Raw genomic sequence first — 24,453 nt, 5'->3', positions numbered from 1 at the left:
AGTTTGTCTCAAAGCCTCTTCCATATGTCTGAAACCTACATACTTGAAGTATTGTACAGATCTGGCTGATGGTTTTTAATATCGGTATTTATTTGTTTTATCCTGAATGCAAATGCAAGGTTTCTTGCTCAGAGAGCAAACTTCTTTCTTAGTAACAATAACGTTGCCAGTTCCCTATACCTCATTCTACCTCACAAGGCACTATGATAAGGTCAGATAAAGTCTGCCCACACGAAGGAGGTCCATACTACCTCCACGAAATTATGAAATTATGAATCTGAGAGTTTATATAGCAATTGGTGCTCAGCTGTCTCCCTCCCCTCCTGAGAGGGAGAGAAAAACCTTCACTCTTTAATGTTAATAAACTCTCTCCAGGAAAGGTCCCCAGGTTGTTACAGCCCTTTCGAAAATAAATGAATGGCTCCTGGTTTTATTCCCTTTTGAAATGTAAACACATATCTCTGGGGAGATAAACCCGTAAATCTCTTTCCAGATCATTTCACCATCTTAAGACTGCTATTGAGTCATACCTTGAACCAGGTTACCATTTTTTGCTCAGAAAGTCCTGGCCATGCAGAAATATGAAAATATCTTCTCTATACTGGCTTGTTTGTAAGTAATATGGTCTGCTAGAATTCACACATGACCAGCTCTCTCAGCGTGAGGGGCTGAAGAACCACCTGAGAAGAATACAACTTGAGAAAATAAGAGAAACACTTTTTAAAAAAAATATTTATTTACTTTATTTATTTTCATCATTTTATTTTATTTTATTTTTTGGCTGCCTCGGGTCTTAGCTGTGGCATGCGGGATCTTCGTTGAGGCACGCAGGATCTCTCACTGAGATGCGCAAGCTCAGTAGTTGTGACGTGTGGGCTTAGTTGCCCCGCGGCATGTGGGATCTTAGTTCCCCGACCAGGGATCGAACCCATGTCCCCTGCATTGGAAGACGGATTCTTTACCACTGGACCACCAGAGAAGTCCCAAGAGAAAAAATTTTAGCCTGATAATAAACTTCTAACATGGAAGTGGAGGTGGGATAGGATGGATATAGGAAGGCTCACAATTACACACTTATGGAGCAACATAGTGGAAGAAACAGCACTTTTCTAGTGCCCAATTTTCAAAGTAAAACTAAAAGGAAGACATGAATTTCCAGTTCTGTGTGAGTCACATCATAGACTCAGAATCCTGGGGACTGCAAACATGATACTTCTTTGTCACTTCAAGGATATGAGGGATCAGCATCCATGGTAGTGGCCACGGAATGGCAGAAGGGCCAGTGCTGGGGTCCACAGGAATTGGTAGCCAGGGTGTATTAACTGGGCACAAGTGAGGCAGCAGTAAGTTCCTTTTACCCAGAATCCCTACCATGCCAGCAATAGGTGTTGGAATCAAAGAAAGGAAGAATATGTCAACAATCACTTGAATGGGAACATCATAGAATATTCCAGAAATAGTTTGATTAGGAAAAATAAGAAACTATGCTTGTAGTTGGGATAACATATGGACATAAGAACCAGAAAGATTCTGGATATTCCTATCAAACTGACCACAAAATTACCTCCCCACTTGGTTTGCCTTTCTATATTTTACCTGTTCTCTAACACTAGCTGATTTCTTCCTAGAGAAGAAGCGAAGTCTTTTGTAACCATACCAGCCAATCCCACTCCTCTGTGCCCCATTACTCACTGTCACTCATTAAGCTCCTACTAGGTGTTGCGAACTCTGTGTTTGCCCATTTTTCTGTCTTAAGGTACCTCTCTGTTCTCTGTCCCCCTTCTATTTTCTATCCAGGAGTGTGTGTGTGTGTGTGTGTGTGTGTGTGTGTGTGTTGCTTCCTAATTTAATTTTAACCCCTTGAGATCTGAGACTACCTCTTCATTTCCTCCAGCCTTGATGAAAGTTGAAGCTCAAAAATGTTTATTAATATAAATAAAAAACATAACTGACATAGAATAATACCTTATTTTAGGGGTTTTTCCCTTCCTAAAAATTACACGCTTAATGATCAAGATCAGAATCTTTTAAACTAAGAGCAATAGATTCCTAGCAATTATTTTATTACATCTTAAAATTTAAAATCTCACTGATGCCAAAATTAACTATTTATCAAGCTAGGTTTCTACAAACACTGTAAGCTAAATAAGACATCATGTTCAATTCTTTACTCATTCCTTAAGTTTCAGAATGAAATGTGCCATCCTTTCCTCTTAACTTATAAACGATTTGTGATTATTTTTGAAATGCTGATTTTAAAATGTAAGAACTTTCCAAGCAAGCATTTTCTTTCCCTGGGGAAAGGAATTTGTGTCTAGACAAAAGCAGATGCATGCTGCCTGATTCTCTTAGGGTAGTTATCGTGGACAGAATTTAGAAGATTTTTTTTCCTTCTTCTAAGCAGTCCTTTTTCATCTTTCATCAAACAATTCAACTCATGGGTTATGTATGGCCTTCTGGAGCTTGAGTTTGATTTTGATGTTTGAAATGTACATTATAATTTTCCAAACATGAGTTTATGAAAATGGCAGCCTTTAGGAACTCCCACAGAGGGAACAGATGACTGACTCTGACGAAAGAAACTCCAAGAATATACACAGCATGGAAGAATTAGGACTAGCCAGGAGGATGCTGATGGTTGTCTGGAGAGGTAAAAACAGCTGACAAATAGTCACCAGGGAATAGGGAGCAGATTAAGCTGGGCTCCTTTTGTCCTGGCTCCTAGCTTCCAGAGCTCAATATCTTCTAACTTGATTAAGAGTTATCAACAGAAAGCACAGTGAAAGCTAGTATACCACTGGCCTAGACAGAGAATGATTTCAATTTAGAGAGTTTAAATATTATTTCCATACTCACTCCTCCACATTTAAAAAACATTTGGGAATACTTTACTCAAGATTCACATCCAATCAATCAGCTAATATAAAATAGTAGTATGCATTTGAGGTAGAAGGAAAACACTTTCACAAGAATATTAGGTTAAGCTGAGAGGTTTTTTAGAAATAGTGTGTAATTTGAGGTAGGGAAGCTGGGTTTGATTTTTTTTTCCAGTTATGAGCTTTTTGGTAGTCTCTAACTTTCAAAGATTTCCTTTCTTCATGGATCTGGTGAGGTCATACTGTAATACAATGTTTAACACTGGCTTTCTTGGCAATGAAGATAAAATGAAAATTCTAACAGTGAGTTTATAAAATCTTGTCCTGAGGGCAGATTTCATAGGAAATTCATTATTAAAAATGCAAAACCATCAGAAGGATGATGTAGTCCTGCCAAGGAGAGAGAAGGGCATAAAAGCAGGGAAATTCAGTTTTCAGATAAATTGTACCAACTTCCCAATTTTCAGAGATTTCAACACTAATTTGTATGCTATTTTCAGTTTAATTCACTCCCACAAGGCCCACTTTTTGGTGATGAATCATGCACGTAGTTGTACTTCCAAGCTCCATCCAAAAGAGACAGGATGATTTTGCCTGCTGTAAACAAAGATAAAGGGGGTGTGGATGGGTAGATACAAAGGGTCATGGTGTGTAGATGACAATTACAAGAAACATTTACTGTGAATCTTGCGTGCTTGGCACAATGAGAAGCATCTTACATACATCCCACTTTTTAGTCCCTTGAAGGCAAGACCATATATATTTTATTTGCCACTTTATCCCCAGTGACTAAGTACAACCTATGTTTATATTTAAAATTGTATATAAAATTTGTAGAATGTATTATTTTTAAACCTTATGTAAAACCAGAAGGCCAGCTGTTTTACACTTGTGTAAACTGAGGCTCAAACTGGTTAACTTGTAAATAAATATAATCAAATATCAAGATTCAATTAAGCTTCTGCCTGAGTGCAGTAAATATACCAGAAACCTAGACCAGCATAGCTGCTACAAATGAATGAACAGAAATTTTAATATGACCTTCTGACTATTTTTACTGTTATTTCTACTTCTGACATAGCATATTCTATTAGTTAGCTATTGCTGTGTAACAAATCACACCAAAGCTTAATGGATTAACATTACAAACATTTACTATCTCATAGTTTCTGTGGGTCAGGAGACCGGCACAGCTTAGTTGGGTGGCGTTGCCTCAAGATCTCTCGCAAGGATGCAATCAAGTTATGGGCCAGGGCTGCAGTCATCTTAAGGGTCAATTGGTGAAAGACCTACTTCCAAGCTGACTCACGTTGTTGTTGAAAGGCCTCAGTTGCTCATTTCTTATTGGATGTAAGGCCTCAATTCTTTATTGGCTGTTCACCAGAGGCTTCTCTCCATTACTTGCCATGGAGGCTTTTCCATAGACCAACTGGCTTCCATCAGGGTGAGCAAGTGAGAGAGCAAGAAAAAGGCAAGCAAGATGGGAAGCCAGTACCTTTCTGTAACCTAATTACCAACATAACACCTTATCCCCCTTTCTATATTCTATTGGTTAGAAGCAAGTCATTAGTTCCAGCCCACATTCAAGATGACAGGATCATACAATGGCATGAATACCAGGAAAGAATGGCCCATCTCAGAAGCTGACTACCACACATACATATTTGCAAATGCATAAAGATGGGACAAACAATAAGGGTGATGACTAGCATAATTAAGATAGAATATTAAGACATATGAACAGATCCCACAACATGGACTTAATAGGGACATGTTTAACTTCTGCCATAATGTACCTACTTCCTAGTGCAGTGCCTTTCATTGTGTCTAGACAGAGCTATGCAGTATCTGGCCAGGACGGGAGAGGATAATAACAGAGCTAGATAGTGAGGAAAAAAAAGCCAAGATTGGCACAAGGTGATTGGAGAGGAGAGTTGGGACAGAGAGGGACAGATTTGAGAAATTGTACAGAGAAACAAGACAAAGCTAGTACATAATTCAAAGGTAACAGTGTACATGTCAAATGGAAGAAAGAATCTAATGACATTACTAGGGAACATTTCATTTGACTTAGTATCAGAGATTCAAACTTTAATCGCAGAAGAAGCTGAGTGGTGATGAAAATCATAACCAGTATTAGAGCGAGTGTGCAAAATCAAGAAGTAAAGGTCTGGATAATGCAGGAAATGCTAGTCAAGTGTTTCAACAAGATTATGGCCACTCTTGTACTTGTAGGAAAGCCTCTACATCTACAGGGAGTGCATGGGTCTATAAATTACATACAGTAATGAAATAGCCTTTGTTCATGAGGTAGACTTATAGATCCACTTGATTATTTCTTGTCCAATAGGTAGAAACATAAGCAGCCCTAAAAAGAATTCTGAGCTCAAGATTTTGAAAGGTCCCTGTTTGGGATGAGGGGACCCTAGAACATCCTCTAATGGTTTAATTATAGGTCATGAAGTTCTTTACTAAAGTTACTGAATCAATATGAAACAATGACCAGTGGCTATGGTTTGTCCTCCATCATTTTTAAGTGTTACCAAAGCAACAAATGTGTTACAGCTTCAGTTTGTGTTAGTTCCTACTTCTACACTAGTAAGACTTGGAGCTTCAGACTCAAACAGGCTCCTTTCTAACTGATGATGCTTCATGGATGTGCTGAACTATCAAGGTACACACAGAGTCTTGTAAATGCCAGTCAGACTTTCTTCTGGCCAAATTCAGGCCTGAATGATGGTTTACATAATTTTCTCCTTTATATTTTCTCCTCCTCTTAACCTGACATCTAATTGGGGGCTGTTTGAATAAAATTCCTTAGAAATGTCTGATAGAAACCATTTATAGGAAAGAATCCATTACCTACAGAAACGTCATCAAGTAGTATTTTCCTGATGTAGGGGGATACTAGAGTTGCCCCCACAGAGTCTCCCCAGATTAATACTTTCTGGCTCCAGTTACTCTGATTAACACCTAATTCTCTGCCTAACTTCAACTGTTAAAATGGAAGCATCATAACTATTTGTAATGGAGAGGGTGTGGTTATACTGATTCTTGTACTGGAATTGGCCACAATTCTATCCCGGTCCTAATATTTTATTCTCTTTATAGATTATTTTCAAATGTTCTCATTCTTATTTTTCTGTTTTATATTAACACTTATTAGACTGGTTTTTTCTCTAGAACAGAGACCTTGTCTATTTTTTCTTTTTTATCCTCAGTAATAAAATTTGTGTAAGGAACACACTCAAGAAAGCATGTTGGTTGACTGCACCACCACAATTGGATGACCCCTATGCATGCAGATATGCTAGTTTGGTTTTGGTCAACTAGTCAAGGATACAATAATGAATCTTTCTCCATGCTCAGTGGTGAAGCTTCTACTCAAATGGTCCTGAAAGGATTCTGAGCTCAGATTTTTGAAAGGTCTCTCGAGACCAAACCTAGAATGCCCACTAATAACTTGGTTAATGACTCATGAAACTCTTTAATAAAATTACTGAACTAATATGAAATGATGGGCAGAAAGAGAGCGACTTAGTATGTGGAATGTGAAACTTCTCATTTTCTCCCTGAAATACTCGGTGACAAATTATTTCCTTCTTACATCCCATTCTTTCACTTCCCATCCTTCTCCAGCTGGATATAGCTGTGCCAGAAGCATAATAAGGGCTTAAGATAACAATGAATGAAGAAGAGATGGTCTCTGCCTAAAAGTGACTCCTGTGGGAAACAGCTGACATACAGAAATGGCAAACAATCCTCATACAGTGTACTAAGTACTATAATAGTGCAGGCATAATTAAGATGCTATAAAATTGTAGAGAATGGCCAACTTTGGAGTGTCTTGGGATTAAGGAAGGCTTCACAATGGCAGTCAATTCTAAACTGGTTGTTGAAGATTGAGGAGATATTCACCAGGGGCAAAGAAAGAAGTACATTTTAGTAGGAGAGAATAAATTGATCATGGACATGGTATGACATGGTGTGTCTCTGTCATATTTGAAGACATAGAAGTAATTCAGTCTAATTGGAACATTTGAATATATGTAGGAATGAGTGGGGAGACAGAGACTGATAGGAATTATAGTCAGGTGTCAGATGTTTGTGTTTATATCTTGATAAAGAGATTTTATAGTCCTCTCTATATTAAAAGAAGTCATTGGAACATTTACAGCAGGGCATGGACCTTTTAGGTGGTTACTCAGAGGCAATGGAGTTGGTTGGCTAGTCATTTCTACTGCCTCTATTTAACCTTGGATTCAGTTCTTATGGTTGTCGGCAGTCCTATTTGCATCTTTAGCACAATGTTTTGTTCATTTTACTGACTCACCCTGTGCTCTAAAATTTCACATCTGAAGTCTCTCAGGAGGATTCAGTGCAGATCTTCCTCACCTCTGTTTTAGGATCTTGATCAACACTAGAACAGGTGACCTTGATTTTTATATGCATACTTAACTCTGATTTCATTACTCCTGGAATATCATCATTCTGTGGCCTAGTGTGCACGCTGCATACAAAAGTACAGAGAGAATTTAAAAGTTTATTTCCAACTTTGATCACCCCTTCAGGACATAAGCTATTAAGAGCAATCCAGGATTTCTGATAAATAACAGTATAGTGGTGTCTACATTTTTGGATGTAATTCGGAAAGCAGAAAGAAGCTTCTATTTATATAATCCTATATCAGAAATTCTGTTAATATACAATGTGTGAATCACAAAGGCAATGCTGTGTTTTGTCCTAATTAGTGGGAAGTAGAATCAGCATCATATTTGAAGTACTTTGAGACTGTTTCTATCTCAGTATTACTTTGGAGGTATTTCATTTTTCAAACCCCATTAAAGTGTTGGAAGAATTCATAATTAAACTAACATCTTAGGTTCTGTCAGGATGGATCATTGTTCTATAAACTTTTGTTTTTCTATCTTATCACTTTAAAAACCAGAGAGGATAAAACTAAAACAGGAAAGAGAGCACCAATGTGGAGAGCAAAGGTATGTTGGTTAAAGAGTTTTAGCAGTTGACCAAGCCCTAAATAAATAAGTATTGAATGCACTTAGGAACAGAGAATGGAAGAAAATTTTCTTAAGGGTCAGACCCAGAAAAACACTGACTTGTGGTAAGAGAAATGGATGTCTTCTCAGTTACAATAAATAAACATCAAATGGAATGTGTTCAAGTTCTAGGTTTTATCAGCTTGAGGAGTAAAATAAGGTCATTGGAATATTAATGCTAAACTGCCCTTTGAGCCCCTATTTGAAAAGTAAGGATTCCACACCACTTCCTCTACCATTTTTCCTCCTTGGAAAATTGATGCTATTTTCTGTTTCAATCTCTTCTTTCTGCCTCGTCTGACAATGCCACATCCACAACACTGTTTTTCCTTCAAAAACCGTACCTCCTAAATCTCCCAAGAGAGATTCTGTATTCCATGCTGGAGCAAACAGAATGCCCTCTGCCAAACTTGGGGTTTCATAGCAGTATTGGGTATGTTTTGGGCCCCAGAGCATCCCTTATGAGAATGGTCCCTTTAGAGTTTAGCTTTCTTCTCTCTCCCTTGAGAGAATCAGGGCTAGAGGCAGGTGGAGAAAGAGAGCATGCCTGCAAGAGAAAATGCAATTCCTGCATTTTCCTCTTCCTCACCTCTTCCTCAGGGTGACCTTGAACAAATAAAACAAAGCAACACAACCCCACTTTCCCTTTTGGACTTCATCAAAGGTTTTCACCCGGAGGGTCTAGAGGATAGGGACTACTCGACTCAGCTTTCCAGCTGGTGGATCTTAGTGGAATATTAAGCATTTGATCACAGTCAGCATTTCTGAGGGTCTTCCTCACTTAATACTATGGATCAAATTGGATTCTATTATGTTTGGGCCATGAGCTAGAACTTTATTTTTTCAGAGCCTTATTCTATAAGGAGAAATAAAGCCTTCAGGGTAATATGTTGATCTCTTTTTAAATTTGGACTTTGAAAAGATTCAAAAATACAAAAGGAACAGAGACTCATATAACTGACACTCAGCTTGTACCCCAAGGTATAACAAATATTATTTGGCAATATCTGATTCACATTATTATTTATTTCAAAAATAAGATACACCTGAGGCCTCCTTAAGACCTCTACTTAATTCCATGCCTCTCCTTCTGCTCTCAAAGGTAACCACTATAACTTAAGGTTACATACATCTTTTCAGAACATGTGTAATAAAAATGAGTATATGTTTAAATTATGCACAGTATTCTTGTGCATTTTAAAATTTCTCACAAATGACATATATTTTTAGCTTTCTGTTCCCAGTAAACACTTAGACGTCAGGACTTACTCGATTTAATATACTGGCTATTTCCTGATTTACATCCTTAAGTTCATTTTGTCCCATCCATATGTATAGTCTGTGAACCTGGGGTGCACAGATCACAGTGGTTCCCCCCTGAGTTAGAAGACTCAGAATAGGTCTGGGTTAGAGTCAGTTGAAAGAGCTCCCTTACCGCAGCTATTATCCTCTGGTTTAATGTAACTCTTGTTATTATTAACTCTTGAAATATTCAACCTAACAAAAAACAACTGTAACTCTAGATACACAAAGACATTCCTGTGTCCCCAGTGTACTCAGTCTCCTAATCAGTATCTCCTCAGAAGTCAGCATTTGGCTATGCCCTAGCTAATTTTGCAACTCACTGACTGGCTCTGGAAAGCATCATTTTACTAGATTTTGACAAAGCATTTTCCAAAATGATATGTTCCCATTTTTCATTCCATCTATAGTAGAAGGGTTCCCTTTTTTCCACATGCTCAATAAGATGGATATTTTAAGTTTTAATTTGTTTGCTCATCCCCCAACAGGTATGAACTATCCCATTATTTACATTGTAATTTTTCCACTCATTAGTGAAGTCAAGCATCTTATTTATTTATCAATAATATGGGATTTCCTTTCTGTGAATTGCCTTTTCTAAACTTTTGTCTATTTTTCTATTTTTTCCTTATTGATTTGTAAGAGTATTTACCTTACATACATGGAGGAGTACCAGTCATTTATCAGTTATAAAAAAGGGACAAAAATTTGTGCAGCTAAGTGCTACAGATACTATCATATACATGTGTAAAATTGTTGATGGTCATTATGACAGCTTAGATATCAAATGGAATTAATATTATTTAGAATTTTGAGTTTAGGAAAGGAAAGGAATTTGTAATTTCACTTAAGAAAGATACTCACGTGAAAATGACACATACAAAATGTTTTCATGCTTAAGGAGATCAGTTTCAATTATCTAGATTATTTAGAAATGTAAAACACTTTATTCCCACCACAAGTGTGTAGCTGAAATGGTCTTAGTTTAATGTGGTGGGTTTTAGAAATATATTTTCATTTGATTCATATTTGCAGCAATATTCTCAATATCTTCCAAATTCCTTTCATATAAAAGCAGCTTAAAGGCCCAAATGAAAAATTCAAGTAGTATAGAGAACCACTCATAGCAATTTACTCACAGAAGGAAATTCACCCCTTGCCATGCTTTGGTTTTGATAATTTCTATTGAAAGAGTGGTTACTCTGTTTTCCTCTCACCCTCCTTCTTTTTTTAAATAACATTTGACTTTTCCTAGTAGAAATACATTTTTTAAGGAATGTTTTATCTTGAATACTCTGACCCTAGAGAGTAAAGTAATTTAGCAGAGTTTCTCCCACTAGGGATTAGAATGGATGTTAAAGTATCCACAGACTTTGAAAATGAGTATAACGATGAATCAGGCCTGAAAATTCAGAAATGGAAATAGATGAATGACGTTTCTATTTTATTGTCCTTGTAAATAAAAAGAATTGTGCTTTTGGCTTTCCTTTGCCATATGAATTGATTGTTACAAGATAACAGCTGAAAAAATTGAATTATAATTTTCGAGCATCAGTGAATCAGCAGCATTTTTTAAATAGTCACTAAGTTTACTTTCCACAAACTTCCAGTGTGTATGTAGGTGTCCTTATTTAAGGAAAGAGGTGCCCACATTTTAAAATGTTCATATGTATCTTCTTGCACATCAACAAAGTTCTGGGAAAATGGAACAAAATCAAATTATCTTTGAGTTCATTGGTCTCTTTTCATAGCCTTTCTGATGGAATATTCTGGGTGTTCCATCTCTCCTCTTACACAGTCTTTTCACAAGCCTCCCTCCACAGCCATCTCCCCACCTCCAGTGTCTCAAGACCTGCATTCCAGACAGAAGTGGAATGGATTGGATCATTTCATTTACATTTTACTATGAAACAATATAGATTAAAGTCTGCTATTCAACCAGCTATGCCTTTAGCATCTAATGTTAGGTCCATATTTATTGAGGCTTTCTAAAGGCCAGATGTCATCCAGTGCATTTGTATGCGTTATCGCATTGAACCCCAAGGTAGGATCTTACTATCATATTTTATATACAAAGAAACAGATTTAGAAGGGTTAAGAAAATGTGGCCAAGGTTTCACAGCTAGGAACTAGCAGAATTGGAACTCAGCTCAGGATAACATGAAACCTGGGCTCACATACACTATTCCACATTACCTTAGGCAGGTTTCAAAAACTTGCTCTGTTGCATACCATCACCATTCAAGGAGTAATGGTTTGCTTTCCTTGCTGAAGGTAAGTGGCACAAAGATCACTAAATTGAATCCACTCCAAAATGGACAGGCAGGCACCCAGCTTCATTGAAATGTTGGGATACCCAGAGCCTGCCATCTTCCCTAAGGGCTGAAACAAGGGAGCATGAAAGAAAGATTGTCTAATCCACTGCTTTTCACTTTGTTTACCACAGTGATGCCACGCTTTGCTGAACAAGTGGAGGTTGCCATTGAAGCCCTGAGTGCCAATGTCCCTCAACCATTTGAAGAGAACGAGTTCATCGACGCTTCTCGCCTGGTATATGATGGCGTTCGGGACATTAGAAAGGCTGTGCTGATGATCAGGGTATGTGAGGTCCCTGTAGCTCGGAGCTGAATGGAACTTCTAGTAGGGGTCACAAAGAATTTACTCTTTGTTTTTTAATTATTTAGTTTAACTTGGTAAGCTGTTTAGCTCCTCATTTAGTCAGACAATGGGGACTTTTTACTTATAAAGGGATGAGTGATCCCAACAAGCCTAGATCAGCACTGAATATCCTGAAGGGTGATGTCCTGCCTACTTCTTACACACATTGTTGCCTAAATTTGATACCAACTTAGGGGTGCCCCTTCCATTCCCCATTGCTAACACTATTTCCCATTAGAATCAGAAAGCCATGCAATGGAAAGAAATGAAGATCACCCAGCTTAGTAGTATTAGTGATAATGATAATAATAATGATATTGATAATGACAGTAAAGTGATACAGAGCTACCTTCTTCTTGTAACAAATAATTAAGACATTATAAATAAGGCTAAATAATCTTTCAGCAAACCTCCCCTATCACCTACCCTACTATCTTCCCATCCTCAGTCTTTTGATGTCAGGTAGGTGTGAGCCTTCCAAACCATTGTCTAAGTAATTATATATAGACACACACTAGAAAACATAATACAGCAGATTTTAAAACTCATATAAGTGTTATTTGCAACTTGCTTTGTTCATCCAGTTCTATCTCTATGAAGACACATAGCTTACCTCATCCCATTTAACCGCTGCACAATATTCCATCATGAGTAGAGACTATTTTTTCTCCTTGCCTTATCAACAATTTGGCACAGTAGGTTTCAAACACTTTTCTTAGCCACAGAACTCTTTCTTAGTAAACTTAAATACGTATTCAAAAGCATAATTGATGACACAGATATATTTGCGGGTATTAGGACTGAGACAGAGAAGATGCGTCTGTGGTGCTAATCTTAAAAGCCTGCTGTCCAATGGAAATATAATGTGAGGCACATTTGTAATTTTTAATTTCTTAGTAGGTGTGTCAATAAAGCAAAAATAAACAGATGAACTAATTTTAATAACATATTTTATTTACTCAAATGTATCCAAAACTAACGTTTCAATATGTGGCACTGGCCACATTTTAAGTGTTCAATAGCTCCATGTAGATTCTGGCCACCATTTTGGATGAGGCAGCCCTAGACTGTATCTCCATCCTCAGCCTCCACAGCTGTCTCTGAGGCTGCTCAGTGAAACCATGAGTTAGCTGCTGAGTGCATCTTGAAACACTTTCTCTCAGGGTGATCACTGAGCATCTAAACCGACATCCCCTTAAACACTGCAAAACAGTAACAATCAATTTATTTTCTGTGTGTGGTCCCTCAATACTTCAAGAAGTATCTGTGATGTATTGTTCTCTCTCTATAATACACACTTACACATTACATAAGTTGTATCAGACAATACTAGTTATACATAACAACGTGGAGTTCAACTTTGGACTTTGGAGACTGTCAAATATATTTCCTGTTCTTCTAACTTCCTTCATTTTAGATCTGTCAAACTCTTACCATCTTTCAAGACCTGGCTCAAATCTTCTTTCCCTAAATTTTCTCCCTCAAAAATACTGACCCTATTCTTTAGCTACCTATAACTCTTTCTGCTTGTGATCATAATCGTTACACTATTTCTTTTAATGTCTATTACCTTCTTTAGACTGAAAGTTTGGAAAGCAAAGACTATATTTTTTATTTTCCCTTCACTGTGGTGCGTTGTCTGGAACAGTGCTTAATACTGTGTGTGTTGGGGGAAAGAAAAAGAGATAACTATGCAGATGGGAAAGTGACAGAGAGAAAAGGTATGAGAACTGGAGGAGAAGTAAAGGAAGGATAGTCAGCCTTTTAAGCCTGTAACAAATTATATCATTTTTTCCCATTATACACTAACTTGTGAAATAAAGTAATAGACCATGAGAGTTATGTTTTCAAAGCATTTGGCACTAAATTCCACTATAATTCTCAAGACATATTCCCTCTGTTGCCATTTTTCTGCTTTGTTAGCTGTCACATTTGTGACAACCATTCATCTGGGAGACTGAGGAAGTTTATAGCCATCATTCATTTATTCATTCATGAGCTGTAAAAAACCATAATTTTAAATAAAAATGCCATATCTTTGTTACATGAAGTGTCATTCCTCCATCTTGACATTTTAAGTGATTTGATCAGATGGATTTCACACCACTTAAAACTTAGGAAGGGAGAAATGTACAGTATGTACAAATTGTTATTTTAAAAATCATTCTTCATTCAGCACTGGAATGGCTTCATTTTGTACTTGAATTCTTGGTTTGCTTTCTGTGTATGATGGTTAAGTCTGCTTAAAAATAAAATCATTACTCTAAGTCAGGAAGAAAGACAGTAAGACAAGTAGAGTTCTTTCTCAGCAAACCTGGCCATGCCTCCTTCCTCTCAAAGTATTGATTATGCTTTGGAAAAATAAGAATTTTTTTCCCAAAAATAAACGCAGAAAGGATCTTGAAAGATCAAATTCTCCATCACCTTGCCTCTCAGCAATCAATACATATTTAATGGTGACGTTAGTATGTAGGCACTCCAGGCCAGCTCCAGGCAACCCTCTGAAGCATACAAAGCTTGTCCTTCCTGTATTCCAACCTCACCTTTCAGGTTCCTACTTCTCTTTGGGAGGAGGTCAACTCTGCCTCTGTTCCATAAAACAGTTTTTTGTTTGCTTCTTTCCAAGGCTTGTCTTTGGTGATCTATCAGCTACATAAGAGTTTTCTGATTACCCTAATATGGTAGTTTAAAAAATGAATAGACAAATCTGGCACACCAACATATATTTGATTCTCATTATTTGCAGTAGTTACATTCAGTGAAACCTGAATTAAAGAATGCTGAAACACTGCTTCTAGGCGGAATTCAGGGTTAGGTTCCTGTGAGCCTCTGGTCACAATTTCATCAATTGATCAATATATTAGATTGTTTTATGTTTTTGTTTAAAGACACTTTATTTAATATATATTGTTGATACATGAACATTGAACTCATGGCCAACCACACTATAACTCACACCTGAAGGGAGCTTATCTAACCAATGCATTTTCTCTGGAAGGTGCATCACAACCTTCTTGCACTTAGGAATGCTAAACAACACCTCAGCACATACACTTGAAAGCCATTTTAAGCAGAGAAATAACAAAAAGCACAAAAATGCAAAAATGTGGCACTAAATAGACTGCAAAAAGGATACTTGTTTACAGTACAAGAGCTGAAATAAGAAAGCGGAACATTGTGCTGTTTGACCTCAGCTGGAAATTTGCACGTTGGGTGACTCAAAGTTTTTGCCACATTGCACACACACGCTTGTGAATAACTACAAAAGTATTGATTTAGGGATTATGAGAAACTTTGGTGAGTAAGCAAATTCACAAATAAAGAATCTGCAAATAAGGAGGAGCAAGTGTATATTTAAGACACAAGGAGTTAAACATTTAATATTGGAAATTAAAGTAGCATAGAAGGTGTTAATGTCTTGGTGTCAGAATATCTGTATTCAGCAGTAGTTGCTTCTCATGGAATGACCACGACAAAAAATGATATCTGTACATTGAACTTTTGTAATTGGAACCCATTAATTTTGTTGCATATGAAACTTTTGAAAGCAGGGATGAGAAACAATAGGGTTTAGGACAGGGTTCAGATAAGATTCTATAACTTAACTTGACACCCCCCAAAATGGGCATGAAGATGCCCTGGAGCATTGCAAGATATTTTTAAATGTCAAGGGAAACACATAAACATCTCTCAGATACTGTGTGACATAGTAGCTGAAGGTGGTTCAGAGTTTAAACATTAGGTTGGTACATTCTTTTTGATCATATATTGATCATATCATGTATTTGTGATACAGGGTTTCTGGTGGTTGCTGTGATAAAAAGCAAGCTCAATGGATGTTCAACTGTATTCCAAGGTTTGAAAAGTAATGCAGTGTGCAACAGGCACTAAATTGTTAGGGCAAATCAACTTAATCCATTTTTATGATCTAACTGCTTAAGAAGCAGAACCATTAGTTTTCTTTTGTTTTTTAGCCTAGAGACACCATGAAAAAATTACTGAGACAATGCTTGAAGCAATAAAGTTTGGGAACCTATGGCTTAACTATTTGGGGGTGGTTGGCATACAAATTTCCTTCTCTATGCCTCAGTTTCCTTATCTGTAAATTGGGACAAATATTACTGAAGCTCTAAATCACTAGTATAGACCTGGCCTTAGTAGGTTCCCAAGAAATATTTCCCTTCCTCAACCTTCTGGATGAAATTTATCTTCATACAATCAATTAATGAGATAGAATTTGTTAAATTAGTCAGCAGTATTATCAAAATTGAAAAGATTGGCGTCAGAATATTTGTCATAGCCAGAAAATAAAGCATTGAAGAGACTTTAGAAACAACTTATGTGACAAAACTGATTTACCTATTACAGATTGCTGTTATCAACATGGTCCCATAACATCCCTAGTTTTGTTTTCTTAACTCAATTAAAAATAATTTAGTATGATTTTTAAATTTTTTTGTAATTGGATCTTAGTCATTCATTCATTTAATGACTTAATTCATTTGTTGAATTCTTACTAGATGTCCTACTGTTGGAAGTGCCCTGAATACAGAGGTGAACAAAATAACAAAGGTTCCAATCCTCAAAGAATTTATATTCCTTTGGTGGGAGACAGAGAACAAACAAGTAGATATAACATACTAGTTAATGTGAAAAACAAGGCAGTATAAAGGGGATAGAGCACAGGATGGATGTGGGTTTTATGAAGGGTGACCACTGGGTGACATTTGGGAAGATACTTGGAGAAGGAGGAGGAAACAAGCCATAAGAGTATTAGGGGAAGTGTGTTCCAGGCAGAGAGAATGGCACATGTGGCCTAAGAACCCCAATGAATGAGAGATGGGAGCCATTGAAGTTTTCTGAGCAGGACAATAATGTGATCTGAGTTAGATCTTAAGTGGAACATCCTGGTTATACTGGTGAGAATAGAAAGTGTGGGGTAAGGGCAGAAAAAAGGAGCTAAGTTAGGCAGCCTCCTGAGTAATACAGAATAAAGATTCCAGTGACCAATCAGTCCTGATGAGGGAGATTTTGTTCTATATTGGCTTTAGGAAATCTTTAATTCTACTTTCTAATTTCCAATCCATTCCAGTGATTAGAGATCTGTTGGGAAATCCTTCTTCATGCATCCCCCAAACTCTCCTGTTGCAGTTGCCAAATTGTGTCATCTTTCTGCTCCCAATGAAACTCCTTTACATTTGAGCTGTTCATTTAAATTGTCCTTACTACATTATTCACATGTCCTGGTGAAATGACTGTAAATTCTTCAGCTTTTTCTCATTTTGCTTCTTTACAGAAGCTGTTGTAGAGAAGATTGAGCATTTGATTGGGAAACTGAGTCAGGTAGATTGATCTTGTATTGCAGCTGACATGTGGTGTGACCCTGGAAAAGTCACATGATATACTTGGGCTTCTGTAGTATGCACAAATTAATCTGATAGACTCTTAAAAGGGAGCTATTTTACAGGTCAAATACTTTATTAGTAGAACCATGGAACCAAGGGTAGGTCAAAGTGGTTCTTTATTTTTATAAAAAGGCCTTCTTTGAGAGCACATAAGGACAGAACTGAGAGGTTTGACCTTCACTCTCCAGCCTCCAGTCCAGTGAATTGCATATTTTTTCTATTCCTTTTACCCTATGACACTATCTAATGATACAAGTCTAATTATCTCTGGCCCATTTGCAGGCCATCAATATTTTTCCATGTCTCCTTTAATTTGTGGAGGTCCTTGACCAGTCAAATTAACACTCAAAATGAATAAGTTTAAAAAAAAAAATAACAGCATGGATAGGAGACACATTTACATGAAGTTAGGAAACTTCACATGCACAGAACTATGTATATGGGTGGCTTGGATGGGTTTGCTGTATGGTTTAGGCACAGGAAAATACTTTAATCTCGTCCATTTGTCTGGTGGTATTTGTAATGGTTAAAAGCTCTGGAACCCTCGAGCTTTTTTAGGTGTGGTGCCTTGGAAAATTTACCTAACAACTCTGAACCTGTTTGTACATCTATAAAATGGGGATTAAATTTATTTCATTAGGTCATTGTAAGGATTAAATCCTTTAGCTGAATGCCTTACCCATAGTGGTTAGTAAAAAATGATTGCTATGATGATGATTGTAGCTGTTGTTACTAGGTGTATATTTTATTATTAAGCATAATAATGATCACTATCACTTATTACTTTAGTTTACTTTTATTGTTTACCAAGCATTTTCATATATATTTGATCCTAGAATCCTGTGAGGCAGGCAGGGCAAGTAGCAGTTATTATCTCCATTTTATGAGTGAGGAGGTAGAAAAGCACTAAGTGGCTTGTGAAAGACACACAGCCTGTCAGTGGCAGAGTTAGGCCCCAAATGTTCAGGTCCCCTGGGTCCACATCCAGGTTTTTTTTTTTTTTTTTTCATTTTTATTTTATTGTTTTTAAAATTTTTATGGGAGTATAGTTGATTTACAATGTTGTGTTAGTTTCAGGTGTACAGCAAAGTGAATCAGTTATACATTAAAAAAAATGAAATAATGACATTTTTTCATTTTTAAATTGTATTTTGGTTCCTGAGCTGTAGCCGCTTGAATATAAGTTCATTGTTAGGAGCCTTATGCTGCCAGGTTACATTTGCCATTGACTCATCTACTGAATGTGCAAATCACTGCACTGTTTGGACACAGTACCATAGGTACTGTCATTTTCTCCTTTTTTCTGTTGAGTGAGGTTTTCCATTTTATTTTTCTCTGTCCTTTTCAAAAACTAATGATGAAAAGTGTCTACAATCTTGTCATCTCATCTGTCAGCAGAATTTACCAACTTGCTGTAACTGTTCCTCGACACACTCCAGAAGAGTGAGAAATGAACAGAGATTCTTGTCTCTGTCCACAATGAAAACACCACCAGTTATGGGAACCAGGGTTTGCCCACCCCACCCATGCCTGAGTTAATAAAGTGTGGGAACAAAACCTCTTTCTTTTAATATTCCTATGAAAGAATATTGAGCATCTGTAGATGACTGAGTAAATATTAATAAGGTTGATGTGAGAGAGAAGGAAAACAAGAGGGATATGCTAAAGCTTGGAAAATTACTAAGCATAATGTGATATTGGCACCAAGGACCCCATTTTATGCCTGTCTGACCAATCTCAAGACTTCAGCAATAACCACACCTGATTAATTACACTGAGGTAGCCAAAGAAACCAGCAGAATTAATTAAAATACACCCTTTTAGATGGGGAATGGGCAACTGCATCATCAGTGCTGCCTGTGATCTGTTCCTTCCTTTTGAAAGACAGAGCCCTGGGAGGTGGTGCTCCTATGTGCCAAGAGGCAGGTTGTGGGTGACCATCAGCTTTCTGGCTAAAGGCAGTTGAGCAGAGAATGTCACACTAATGCACTGTTTTCCCTTCCTGCACCATCCTTGCCACCTCCTGTGTTTATCCTCTTAGAATTAACAAGGCATGGTAGTTTCGAGTACATGAGTCAAACTGCCTGCCCTAGAAGACTCTGAACAAGGTATATTCTCTCATGTCTCAGCTTCCTTATGTGTAAAATGGAGAAAATGGTGTCTACATCATAGGACTGTCAAGAAAACTGTGTGAGTTAGTGTATCTAAAGCACTCAGAAAAGTGATAGGCATATGGAAGGCACTTAAAGCATGTTATCCATTATTATTGTATAGGCACAGAGGCCGCAGCTCCCAGTTAGCCACGCGATCACAAGGGTAAACAACCAATCTGCTTACAATCATTCTGTACCCAGACAACCATTCTGTTTTTCACTTTCAATAGAGTATTCAATAAATGACATGAGGTAGTCAACACTTTATTATAAAAGAGGCTTTGTGTTAGATGATTTTGCACAACTGTAGGCTAATGTAAGTATTCTGAGCACGTTTAATGTAAGTTACACTAAGCTATGAGGTTCTGTAGGTTAATGTATTGAATGCATTTTTGACATGATATTTTCAACTTACAATGGGTTTATTGGGACTTAACCCCATTGTAAGTCGAGGGAAATCTGTATGCTGATTTTCTCTTTTCCTCTGTATTTTTAGACCCCAGAAGAACTAGAGGATGATTCAGACTTTGAGCAGGAAGATTATGATGTACGTAGCCGGACAAGTGTTCAGACGGAGGATGACCAGCTCATTGCAGGACAGAGTGCACGGGTGAGTGGACATCCAGGACTTTGGTTTGGTGCATAGGGGCTGTGTTCACCAAATTGGTCTGAGGAAATTTCTGATTTCCAGGGACCTGGAATCCCAGAGATTCATGGCTCAGAAATCTATGCCTCATCTGGGGTTGTTTCTAGCAATTCACATTTTACACATTGGAAGTAACCACCACTGATTCTGATTCCTTCTAACTCCATTCTCTCTCCATAACTCAAAACATAGCAGCCACATTACAGCAAAACTTATGTGTATGGTGGATTTGTTGGGAGTTGGGGATCATGATTAGATGATTCAGTGACCAGGGGATACAGGAATGCTCAGATCTTACTTTGGCACAGACACCATGGTTCTGCTTGAAGTCTCCAACCTTGTTAACCACACAAAAGAAACCACAAATAGAGAATTAGAGTACTACTTTGTTATTTGTGGGCCTATTGTTGCTCCATACTCTGGCCTAGGGTCTCTGATAAACAATACCACATATTTTGAAATTCGTTCAAGGCCATCAGAGTAGAGAGAGAACTTTTTTCCCCCGATACCTATCTGTGGCCAGGGCAGTTGCCCCAGATCTGTCTACCATGTGATTGAAAAAGAAATTACAGAGACATACGAGAAATATACCAGCTTAAGGTGTGGAACAAGAAACAACAGAAAGATGACCACTCTGGCTGACATTTGAACACCCTCGAACACTCTGTGACATTGTCCACCAACACAAGTCTTCCAAAGAAGATTCTGGAATCTGACCAATCTTATTAGCTGGAGCTCCCTGAGGGTAAGATGCTGGTAATCAAGGCAGGTGGCAGGAGATAAAATTCCTAGGGATTGCAAGAGGGAGAGATTCTCCTCCCTTTAAAGGCTTAGTTTCCATAGGGGAAAAATAATTAAAGTAGAGTATAACTGAGAATTAGATACTCTAATTTTCTTTGTTAAGTTTCACTTAAGAAAAGAAAATGAATAAGAAGCATGAGAAAGAGATGGTAATTTAGCATAGGGTTAAGAAACCTTAGAAAGTTCACACTGGCTTAGGAATTGTGAAAGAAGAGTAGGAAATAGCCAATCAAAGGTTAAAATAAAGAGAACTCAGATGAAGCTTTATGTTGAGTCAAGAAAGTCTTTGTACTTAAAATCTTATTTCTCCTGATAGTCTCATCCAACAACTAAACGATACAGAAGATGTATATGGACATTGATAGAGGTAATGTGAGAGTAAAAGGCAGAGCATTGAAGATGCATTGGCTTTGATTTCAGACAGACTTGGTTTTGAATTGTGAAGAGTAGAGAGGGGACTATGTTACATGCTGCTTAATTTCTCAGAGCTTCAGTCCTATCACCTGTAAAATGTAAATAATAGACTTGTTTGATAAGATTCTTCTGAGGTTCTAATTACATAATATATTAAAATAATGAGCAAAATACTTGACATATATTAAGTGCTCAATAAAGGATGACTTTTCATCCTTTGGCAGAGAAATCTCTTCTAATCACAGGCTGGTGACAGTAGAAAAGTGCACAAAAGAGTATGAAGCTCCCTACTTTAAAAAATACCTTGTAGACTCTATTTACTCCCCCTAAAATGTTGAAAATTGGGAAGTTGATTAAGCTGAGAGTCCTCTGAGCCTATGCTGGCATAACGCTAAACTAATGCATCAATCAAGTCAATTCATCTTCAAAATTAACTAAAACCAGCGTTTTTATGTCAATGACAAAGGGCAAGTTTGAGTAGTTCATCCAAACATTCATCAATTCAAAGTCAATTTAATTGACTGACTGCAACTTAGTATTGATACAGCCCAAGTATCCATTGACTTGTTTTCTCAAAGACTAAGGCATATTATACAACCCTTATCTTATAATCTTTTAATTACCATCTTGTCAAAATGGCATGAGTAGCTTCATTTTTTACAAGGAAGAATACAGTCCCATTGTACTTCCATTTCATTAGACATCAAGTCTGTTATGATGGGTGGAAACAAAAGTCAGATGGCACCTCTCTACATCATTTATTATTTCTTCACCCAGTGGGTGAAAAGACAATAATAGTCTTTTTCAAAAGATTTTTCAGCATGAATGATGAACATGGGCCAGGATAATAAGAACAAAGTACCCCTGTAATCCAGCACTTGCTGATTTGTCTTTGCGATCTATCATGAGGTCTGTATGAGTAACTTGCAGCAGACAGCATTAGTTATTGAGTCAGCCTATTTAAGCCTATAATTATATGATGACAAATCAGAGACATAGAATTATGGCTGTAAATTGGAAATAAGAGGGTGCACTGAATTGCTGAGATGACAGATGGTCGAACTTTTGACCAGAGAAGTGTGCTAACTTGGTCAAAATTGTGAAGGAGGAAAAAGTTGTCTCTGACAGAGGCAGTTGCTCTTTCCAGCAGCCTGCTCGCCCCTGTTACATTGTGTTCTCATTCAGAGAAATTCTTCTCTGAAAATGGTAAATTAATCTAAGAGGAGGTTATGGTGGGAGAAAAGAATTTAGTACCCACTCCAACATTGCTCTCAAATTCTGAAATTAGGTTGAATGTTTGTTTCCTTTATGTGTTCCTGTCTGCTGCTTGTCTATAATACTTCATGAGAGAGAGAGAGAGAGAGAGAGAGAGAAAATGAATGAGAACAATCATACCCTGATCTGATAAAATATAGAAATGATCAGGCCCTTTGTTCCTAAACATGACATCTTATAAACTCTTTCCTCACAAGCTGACATAGTTAAAATTGATCAGCAACAACTCTTGGGCATTTAACCTTCATGATAAAATATATTGTTTGGAGTCACACAAACCTGATTTTAAATATGAACTTGGTCAAGCTGTGTGGCTTTGGGGTAACTTTCTTAACCTGTCCCTGCCTCATCTCCTTGTGTGTGTGTGTGTGTATATATATATATATATATATATATATATATATATATATATATATATATATATATATATAGCATCCTACTTCATAATGTTATTAGGAGAAATGCATGATGAAATGTATCACGAGTTATTATATAATGTTAAGTTGATGAAGAAGAAGATGATGATGCTTGTAGCACAAGGTAGTCATTCATTAGAAGGCTGACCAATAACTTAACCTGAAAGAGCTAGATAATTCAGACCATCGTGAAAGTTTTTACTTGAATTAATGAGACAAGAACCTCAATTTTCCAGTTCACTTCACAGCCTGCGACAGGTAAAAGTCACCCACTCCTTAATTACTTATGCTTATTATCCTGCTTTAAAACCAAGTGAGTAGAAATGGGCACATTAAGTTTTAACCTTTTAAATCATTATTTATAAACATTTATGTACTTAAAGCCTTAAAATGTTAGACTCTTGCTCTGTGTTTAAGAAACTAACATATCAGTTTGGAGGTCCATAGACTTTAAAAGTCATTTTTCATCCTGGGATTGGAAAAATAATCCTTTTGAGATTGGAAAAAAAGCTCCTTGAGATTTAGATTGAAGAAAAAGATTCTGGGCTGAGTGGTTGTTGGCTTGTGTCAGTGATTTGCACTTTCATTTAATAAATAAAGTTTAAAACAATCACAAAAAAATGGTTGGATGTTCAAAGGAAAGGCTAGGAGCATGGAACAGGGTGGTTAAAAAACTTTGTGAATTCAAGTCTCTGATGCCACTGACTTGGGGCCTCAGATCAACAATCTGGACAGCTGTGCTTAGCTACACAGAAAGCAGCCAAAAATCTCAGACCGCCCCAGGTGATCACATGACACAAACAGAAAAGCTGATTTGTTGTCTTGCCCTTTGGCCATGAAAATCATTTTTCTCATGTTTCCTTAGTTTGAGGGAATGAACAATTGCATGTCATATATTTTGTATTCAACTTGATTTGAATGTAGCCAGCCTCTAATTTTTGTTTTCCTAGCTAGAACGGCTTTAATGTGTTAACATTTCAAACTGCTGAGTTACATTGATAAGACCTAATTAAAACTCATGTGTTGAATTTTAATTTGATTAACTTGCAAATTTCACAGTTTGTGATCTACTGTTTATAGATAACCTTTTTTTAAATTCCAGTTTCAGAAAAGGTCAATTATGAATTTTTAAAAGCTAAGAGCATTTTAATAATATTTAGGAAACAACTTTACTTCATCGATAGCTACATAAGCAGAAGCAAATATAATGACTCTTACACCCAAATCACACACCATTAAGTGCATTATGCGGGCAGAGCACCCCTAGAGTCAAAATAACATCTTCTTATACAAATCTGCTTTAAGGAGCCAGTTTTTCTTCAGAATCGTGCCCTTAGAAAACGTATGTCAGTTCTGTTAACTTCTCTCAAACTACGTTGATGCAGTGAGTGGAAAAATGTGTAAGCAGTCAATCAAGAGATATGTATTTAGCTTCTACACTGTGAAGGAT

The 24,453-nt window shown here is 37.1% G+C and overlaps 1 protein-coding gene across 3 annotated transcripts in view; it reads left to right on the top strand.

The window, feature by feature from the left end:
- The window catches only part of CTNNA2 (catenin alpha 2), a 1,192,234-nt gene that overhangs the window by 1,107,512 nt on the left and 60,269 nt on the right, over positions 1–24,453 (top strand). For all 3 annotated transcript variants that reach the window (XM_082356061.1, XM_082356060.1, XM_082356062.1), the window contains exons 13-14: positions 11,682–11,833; positions 19,948–20,061. In XM_082356061.1, coding sequence (XP_082212187.1) covers positions 11,682–11,833; positions 19,948–20,061 — 266 coding nt within the window. The remainder of the gene's footprint in view (positions 1–11,681; positions 11,834–19,947; positions 20,062–24,453) is intronic.

This window comes from Balaenoptera borealis (genome assembly GCF_965194805.1).
Source record: "Balaenoptera borealis genome assembly, chromosome: 15".
NCBI classification, from domain to species: Eukaryota; Metazoa; Chordata; class Mammalia; order Artiodactyla; family Balaenopteridae; genus Balaenoptera; species Balaenoptera borealis.
Note: the sequence above shows the minus strand (reverse complement) of the source record. Positions and strands in the feature narration are given on the sequence as shown.